At 16.4% G+C, this 10158-nt stretch overlaps 2 protein-coding genes across 2 annotated transcripts in view; one reads left to right on the top strand and one right to left on the bottom strand.

Moving 5' to 3' along the window:
- Positions 1 to 1145: 1145 nt before the first annotated feature.
- PRSY57_1342000 (phosphoethanolamine N-methyltransferase) lies at positions 1146 to 2369 on the bottom strand (the record flags this gene model as incomplete). Its single annotated transcript, XM_012909344.2, has 4 exons — positions 1146 to 1765; positions 1873 to 1955; positions 2127 to 2157; positions 2303 to 2369. 4 exons carry the CDS (start codon positions 2367 to 2369, stop codon positions 1146 to 1148), a joined length of 801 nt encoding a protein of 266 aa, XP_012764798.2.
- A 2952-nt stretch (positions 2370 to 5321) lies between these two features.
- The window catches only part of PRSY57_1341900 (transcription factor with AP2 domain(s)), a gene marked incomplete at both ends in the record, with an annotated part of 11325 nt that continues 6488 nt past the window's right edge, over positions 5322 to 10158 (top strand). The window contains one exon of the mRNA XM_012909343.2: positions 5322 to 10158. This exon is cut by the window's right edge and continues 6488 nt beyond it. Within this exon, the coding sequence (XP_012764797.2) occupies positions 5322 to 10158 (4837 nt within the window).

The following is a 10158-nucleotide window of genomic DNA, read 5'->3' as shown; positions in this document are numbered from 1 at the left end:
TTTTTTTTTTTTTTTTTTTTTTTTTTTTTTTTTTAATGAAACTTATGCTCATTTAATAATAAAGATGAAAAAAAAAAATGTTCATAATTTTTTTTGATTATCATATTAAACGCTTATTTTTTGTCTACGATAATTTATTGACTTTTTTCTTTTTTTCTATATATATAAAAATATATATAAAACAAATGTGAATCATATATTTCGATATGTAATATTTTGAAGATTAATAATACAATATGGAAGTGACAATTTTAAATCAAATTATACTATATAAAATCGATCTTTTTGATATATATATATATATATATATATATATAAATATATGTATGTTTCATATTTATTATTTATATATTTTTCTATTTATAATTTATTTGATTTGTTTTTAATTAATAAGAAGTTTAATTATAATTAAAATAAAAAAAAAAATAATAAAATGCATTTTATTTTTTTTTTTCTTTTATGAATAATAAATAAATGAATAAAACTCCTTATTAATTATATGAAAGAGTAAAATGGATTTATAAACAAAGTACAATTATATAAATATTAAGATTATACATAATATATAGTTATGAGAGGTAAAAGGAAAATATGTACAATTCTCACAACTAAAAAATATATATATAATTTACTACTTTTACGTTATAAATAAATAAATAAATATATATATATATATATATATATTACTGAATTTTACTCTTTTAATTTGAATAATATAAAATATATTTCATTTATCTTAATAAAAATATAATCTAATTCTTTATTTTTTTTTTTTTTTTATGATGAATTAAATTATATCTATACACAAACATACGTATTGTACGATTTTATGCACCTACAAATGTATGCATAATATACTTAAACATATACTACATAAAAATGAATTACATAAAAATTGAACTACTAAAAATATATGCTTGTGTGTGTATTTATTTAATACGTGTATAATACAACCGCATATTATGCATCGGGATACAGTAAATATATACTAACATGGAGGTATGTGTGTGTATTTAATAATAATAATTATATATATATATATATATATATATATATATATATATATATATATATATTATATATATTTATACATATATGTTCATATATATTTCTTTGACTATATATGGACATATATTTTTTTGTTTTTAATTTTTGGTGGCCTTAAAATAACCCCATCTTTGCATTTTCCTTTTGCTATCCTTAATTTTTCTTGACCAGCCTTCATCAAGACTAATAAATTTATTTTCTGAAAACAATTTTAAAAATTCTTCTTTATTTTCATGTAAATATTTATGTTCAACATCTAATAATTGATTCCAATAATCACTTAAATCTTTTGATACAACATTTTTAAAATTGCAAGCAGCAATAGTATCAGCATATTCTTCCACAGTTATTAGGGTATATTTCCTTTGTTTAACATATTCTTTAAATTCATCATCCCAATTTTCTTTTTCCGCTGCACAATAATCAGTAATTAATAAGGTACCTGTTGGTTTTAACCACTTGTAACATTTCTGGAATAATTTCTTTTTATTTTCAAGAGATAAATGTAATATTGCATCTCTACTATAAATTAAATCAAAATTATTCTCAGGAAATTCTTTTGTTAATATATCATTAGCTTCGAAAATAATTTTGTTATTTCCACTAACTCTTTCATTAGCCATATTTACAATATTAGAACATATATCTATACCGTGCGTATGTGCTCCGTATTTCTCATTGATATACATACAGCCACCTCCTAAACCAGATCCGATATCTATATAAACAAAACACAAATATATACATAATATATATATATATATATATATTAATATTTATATATTATTGCTTATTGCTTATTTATATTTCTTTTTTTTTTTTTACCTAAAACTTTCGAATTTTCATTAAGTTCAATATCGCTCAAGATTTTTTTGGTAGCTTCCAAACCTCCGGATGATATATAATTTCTGTTCATAAAAATTAAACACAAAATATTATATTCACACATATATATATATATATTAAATAAAAAAAAAAAAAATAGGTGCACATTATTAATTATATTATATACATAAATATATATATATATATATTTATATGTATGTATTTTTTTTTTTTTTTTTTTCTTATAATATTACTCTCCAAAAATGAACTCGTAAACCTTTACACCTAAAAAATAATATAAAAATAAAGTTATGAATAATGGTGTGAAGGTTTTATTTATTTACATACAAAAATATAATCATCGCATTAATACATACAACATGTATATAATCATATTTATATTTTCATATGTGTGTAAAGTTTTTAGCACCTTCATCCGTATATTGATTATTTTCCAGGAATGTTTTATCAGAGTTTAAGTTTTCAATCAAAGTCATGATTAAATAAATGGGAACAAATCAGGACTCTAAGGTTTTTTTTTTATTATAAAAGGAAATTCAACAGTAAAAAAAATACAAATATATATATATGTATATATGTACAATTAAAATTAGAACAGAAAAATTAAATCAAATTATAAATAAGAATTGAAGAAAAATAAAATAAAATAATAATAAATATTATTATATAAATCCTTATTTTTTTCTTTTTTTAAAAGATATAAAAGCATTTATATATTTTGATAATTTGGTTTTAAATTTTATTTCTTTTTATTATATTATATTATATTATATTATATTTTAATATAAATATATATATATATATATATATATTAATATTTTTATTTTTTTTTTTTATATGCTAAAAACTTTATAATTAAATAAGTATATTATTAATGAAAAAAAAAAAAATTATCATAAAAAAAAAAAAAAAAGATAACAATAAAATAAAAAAAAATATATATTATAAATATATTTTTTTGAATAAATATACATATTGAAATGTTATATAAAATAAAAAGAAATACTATATACTACTAGAGCATATGAAATATAATATATTTTATAATCTAATAATAATTTATTATTTTATTTTTGTATCTTATTATTATATATAATTCATTATTATATATCTTGTATATTCTTTATATATTAATATATTATATTATATATTTATATATATAATATAAATGCTATTATATATATATATATATATAATTTTATTTATTTTATTCAAGTTGTATATTTAATAATAAAAAAAATAATATGATATTATATATGTATGCAGTATGTATATTATTATGTATGTTTGTTTTAGTATTTATTGTATTATGATGTGGTAGTAATTCATTGTATTATTTATTTATTATTCATGTATGATTTATATATCAATCTTTGGTAGCACGTATTTATGTATGTAGTTAAAATATATGTATATTTATTATTGTTAATATAACTTTAATTCATATAATATTTTTATATTTTTTAATATTTATTTTTTATAATTAAGGAAATAAAAATAAATAGTAAATAAAAATAAAATATTAGTGCATTATTTAATCAATAATCTTGTATTTTATTATTATTATTAATTTTTTTTTTTTTTTTTGGCTCATATTATATGATATATATTATATATATAAACTATATATTTATAATTAAAGTACATATAACCATAAAAATGATAGAAAAATTTAATTAAATCGACTCATTTTTTTTTTAAAAAAGAAAAGCAAAAAATACATAATATTATATATATATAAATAAAAATATAATATAATATAATATAATATAATATAATACAATCATTATCCTTAAGTATAATCTAGGTTTATAATAAATATAAGTTTTTATATTTATTTTTTTATTCAAATAAAATTATTTTTAATGTCCATGTATTTACAATTTTGGAGCCCTTAAAATATGCATGGGTATAAATAAATATATATTATAATATATATATTTAATATATATATATAATATTTTTAATTCATTATATATTTTATAAAGAAAAAAAAAAAAAAATTACGTACGAAACATATGTACCTTATGAATATTATATGATTTGTAGAAATATATTATTTTATTTATTTATAAAGATATTATAAAAAAAAAAAAAAAAAAATATTGAAGATCCTTATTTCATTGCCCTCATAAAATTTACATGCACAAAAATATATATATATATATATATATATATATATTTATATATAATATATGAAGGAAATTTATTCGAACAATAAAAAATTATATTTTTCCATATTTTCTTTTTTTTTACATCCTTAAAAATCTTATTTTCTTTTCTTTTAAAATGTTTTCTTTACAACAAAAAAAAAAGAAAAAAAGAAAATTTGTCCTTATTATATATATAATTATATTATAGGTCTCGAACAAAAAAATATGAATATATATATGTACTATATATATATATATATTTATGTTAAATTTTTTGTTTGTTTTTTCCTTTTTTGATTTTGATTAAATATTAAAAAGGAAAAAATGAATTTTATAAAAATTTCATTTTTTTTTTTTATTTTTTTTGAGAACTAAGGTAAAATATAAAGGCTAAATTTTTTTTTTTTTTTTTTTTAAAAATAATCTGCTGTATTAGCCTATTCAAAATATATTATACATATGAAATATATTATATATATAATTATATATATATATATATATATATATATATTATATATATATATTTATTATAATATTCCTATAATAATAGCCATTTCAATTTTTTCTTCATCCATATTTACAGTATATTTTTATTTTCCTTCACACATTTTTTATATTTTTGTTGTTATTTTTTAATTAAAAGGGAAATATAGAAAACGACAGTTTAATGAATCTTAAAAAAATTAAATATAAAAATATATTAGTAGGTTATAAATATGTCATATATTATATAAGTATATTATATTTTTTTATTTTATCAAGAGCTTAAAATAATAAACAAGATTTATTTTATTTTATACTATAAATAATTAAACCTTAATTATATTAAATATAATATATATATATATATATATATATATAAATATTTTTTTTTTTTTTTTTTTTTTTTTTTTTGATGTTAATAAAATTATACATAGAAATAATTTATTTTAAAAATAAAAGAGAGAAATGTTCCCATATAATATACCAAATAAATTAATGAAAAAACCTCAAAATATTTCTTAAACTTTTAACTAATATATATATATATATATATATATATATATTTATTTATATATTTTTTTTTTTTTTTTTATTTTTTATTTATTTGTGTACATAATATAAATTCTTACTATCATATTTTTATTTTTATCTTGTTATTCATATGATATTATATATCAAAAGAAATAAAATAAAAAATTCAGTTGATGATTACATCTCTGAATTATATTTATGCTTTTCCTTAAAAAGATAGACGAAATATAAAATATCCAAAAAGTTTTAAATAATATAATAATGCAAAATAAAAGTGAATTCAACAGTACAAATAGTAAAGAATTTTATCAAGATGAATATGATAATATTCCATGTCATAGAAATGAATACATTAATAATCAACATGAAAATGTAGATTATACAAATAATAATTATGTTCATGAAATGTCTTTGATAAATAACACAGAAAATCTACAAAATAGTAATAACTCTAATTTAATAAGTGTTAAAAATGGATTAACACAAATATATAATAATTTTCCATTCACTTATGAAGATGTAGATATTACTTGTAAAGAAAAAAAAAATGATCGAATTAAAATGTACGAAAATGAAAATGTCAATATATATGACGAACAAAATGAACAAAATGAACAAAGTGAACAAAGTGAACCAAATGATCAAAATGAACAAAATGATCAATATGAACAAAATGAACAAAATGAACAAAATAATCCTTTTTTTCCAGGTTCTTATAAAAAAGAAAATGACATAATACCATGTGATAATAATATAATACCATGTAATAACGAATCTTATAATTTACATATAAATAAAAGAAGTACAAATGAACTTCTTCCAAAAGATCAGTACTTATATAATGATAAAAATTATGAAATAAGTAATAAGAACAACAGCAACAATAATAATAATAATAATAATTATAGTAATAATTTATATGTAAATAAGCATGATATGATGAATTATTATATGAAAGATAACAATGAAAACCTATTAAATCCCTCAAACTTTAATAATATATATCATCATAATGAATATCCTGATAATAATAATTGTAGTGTAAATTCATTTCTGAAGAATAATGTGGGGGAAAATAATAAGTATAATAATTATATTATACATGATAATATGTTTGATAATATAAATAATAATGACATTATAAATAATATAAATAATGTTAATTGTGTAAATAACATACATTCAGAGTCATATAATAAACCAACCATTTACAAAAATGTTATGAATTATCATAATAAAAACAATTATGATATGGTAACATATAGTAATAATAATTGTAATATATATAATAACAATTATGAAGATATTATATCTCCATATAATACGTACACTGACTCAAATTGTAATTTTCAAAACTTTAATAATTATAATAAGCCAATGCATGATAATTATTCAATAAAAAAATTATATCATAATAATAATTATTATTATAATAATAATATTAATAATAATCATTATCAAAATAATTATCATCATCATAATATTTATAATAATATAGATACTGCACAAAATATAAATATACCTTTTCTTAATAATTATAATGAAAATATAAATACAGGATTATATAATAATGTGATAAACAGTAATATGAACACACAATACAATGCAACCCCTTTACTGAATCAAATGTTTTTAAATTATAATAATGATGAACATGTAAAAAATATACACAATGAGAATAATTTATCAAGTTGTAAAAATATACCCGTTGTACAAAACAATACATTTATTAATAATCAAGAATCTCATTTTATAGAGGACAAAAAATTATATTATAATAATATGATAGATTCCAATAATATGGGCATATTAAATTATAAACATCCTATATATAATAATATAAACATTGTAGGTGATAAAAAAGAAAATATAGAGGAAATATATGATATGAATATTAATATATCTGCATTAAATAAAGAAAAATCTAATATGAATTTGGAAAAATATAAAACAGATTGTTATAATAGCAATATGATGGGACCTGTTCATATGGATAATAAAATGAATGGAGAAAATATAATGAATGGTGATAATAAAATGAATGGAGAAAATATAATGAATGGAGAAAATATAATAAATGGTGATAATAAAATGAATGGAGAAAATATAATAAATGGTGATAATAAAATGAATAGAGAAAATATAATGAATGGTGATAATAAAATGAATGGAGAAAATATAATGAATGGTGATAATAAAATGAATAGAGAAAATATAATAAATGGTGATAATAAAATGAATAGAGAAAATATAATGAATGTTGATAACAAAATAAATCATGATAATAATTATGATAATAATAATGATAATAATTATGATAATAATAATGATAATAATAATGATAATAATTATGATAATAATTATGATAATAATAATGATAATAATTATGATAATAATTATGATAATAATTATAATTCTCCTTGGGATGTTAATTTTCCAAATTCGTTGTATAATAATAATTGCATAAGTAATAAAAGCAAATATACAAATAGAAGTAACTCATATGAACTTAGTTTATTTAAAGATAATAAAAAAAATAACATTAATAGTAATAGTAATAATAATAATAATAATAATAGTAATAATAATAAATATGATGATATGTTGAATAAGAAGATGTTATATAGTATTTATTTACAATCATTACTAAATAATTTGAATAATGAAATATATAATGATAATGAGCATGACGATGATATTAGAACTTCTGTAATTTATAAAGATTATTTAAAAAGAAATAATATAAATAATCAATTAATATTATATAATATAAAAAGAAATATATCGAATAGATTCTTTAATAATATACCTAATATAAATAATTATTTTTCTTATTTGAATTATTATATTGAATCATTAAGATTATTATATAATAAGCTTTTAAGAAATCGAAATTTAATATTGATATTAGCAAAAGAAATATTTTCAAAAAATAAAAAACTTGATAAAACAAAAAAAAATATATATACCTCGAATAATGAAAAATATTCATATATAAGACAATTATTATCAGTCCTATTACCCCAACCACCTATATATCCACCATTCGAAATATGGTTTTTTATGAGTAAGAAATGTGCATCACAATTACATAAACTTCATTTAACAATATATATGGTATATCAAAAAATAATATATAATTTTTCTAATATATTGTTACAAATAAACAATGATATGAATATTAGGAAACCAAATAAAATCCAGAAGAATATAAATGAAAGTAATGATTATTTAAATTTATATGATCATAATGAAAATGAAAAAAAAAATATTAAATATGATGATAAACATGAAGAAAGTTATAATCAAAGATTATATAATTTAAAAAAAACAAATTTAGACACTAACCAAAATGATTCAAACTCACAAATACAATTAAATAAACCTATTATTAGTAATACATTACCTACAACAGATGAAAAAATGATCATTTCATTAAATTCTCGTAATAATGATGATCGTATTATAAATAATATGGATACAAATATGTTGATTCAAATAAATAAGAAACTTGAATATATTATCACATCTATTAATAATATTAATAAAATAATAATGAACAAAAAAAACGTACAGAATATTTTACAAGGTCATCATAATATAAATGAAAAAATGTATAATATACATCCTATCAATCCTATACAAACAAGTAATTTGCGGACCTTTGAAAGTATTAGTGATAATATAATATCATGTGATGATGAAAATAGTATAAATATTATTGAAGACGAAGAAAATTTTAAAAATACAAATGAAAAAACAAATGAAAAAATAAATGAAAAAATAAATGAAAAAATAAATGAAAAAATAAATGAAAAAACAAATGAAAAAATAAATGAAAAAACAAATGATATAGATCATATAAATATTGATAAACAATTAAGTAACAATATTAGCACAAATAAACAAATACATATTAATAACAATCAAATTATAGCATATAATAATTTTGAATATGATTCTTTGTTTAATAAATGGAATAATATAAAATCAGATATACATAATTATATTTATGAAGAAAATCCATTCAATATATTAGATAATATAAAATATGAACTAGAAGATGTATACAACCAAATGATGAATTTAAAAAAAACGGATAACATCTTAACTATAAATGATAAATTATTACATAATCTTTTAAAATTAGATAATTCAACTCATCAAATGGATATACCAAATATTTCATATGATAATAAATGGAAAGGAAACAGCAACAACCATAATAATAACCTCAATAATAATAGTAATAATAATAATAATAATAATAATAATTTTACTGAAAATAAGAATGTGTTAGAAGAATTATTAAGTAATAATAATTGTTTTAATAGAATTAATAAGCAATTTAAAAATAAAGATAATTATAAAGAACCAAATTTAATGACTCATAATGATATTGCAGATGATATAAGTATATGTTCGAATGAAGATGTAAATGATATTATATATAATATAAATAGAACTGATGACATACTAAAAAGGTTAATGTATCTTTCTAATAATTATTATAATAATATGATAGAATATGATAATTATATATTACATTCATATCAACATAATGACGATATCTTAAATGAATTAAATAATAATACGGTTACATATTACAACAATATCAAAAAAAAAAAACCATTTTATAATCAATTATTACCAAGAACAAAAAGAAATGAAAATGTTATATTTAATAATAATTATATTGTAACACCAAATAATATATATAATAATAATAATAATAATAATAAGTTAGCAGACTCGGAAATTGTGGAAAACGTTATGTGGACTTGTAATCAAAATAATTATCAATTCAATAGAAGTGAAAGCAATGATAATTTAAAAAATATTCCTCAAGAAAATAATTTTCTCTTACCTAACAGTAATATGGAAAAATTCGGTGAACTAATAAATGTAGATATGAACAATATTGAAAATAATATAAATATGTTTAATAATATGTATAATAATGTAAATAATAATGTGAATAATAATGTGAATAATAATATAAATGGTAATAATATAAATAATAATAATATAAATGGTAATAATATAAATAATAATAATATCAATAGTAATAATATCAATAGTAATAATATTAATAGTA

This window comes from Plasmodium reichenowi, chromosome 13, assembly GCF_001601855.1.
Source record: "Plasmodium reichenowi strain SY57 chromosome 13, whole genome shotgun sequence".
Classification (NCBI taxonomy): Eukaryota; Apicomplexa; class Aconoidasida; order Haemosporida; family Plasmodiidae; genus Plasmodium; species Plasmodium reichenowi.
This window is presented reverse-complemented; position numbering and strand designations above follow the sequence as displayed.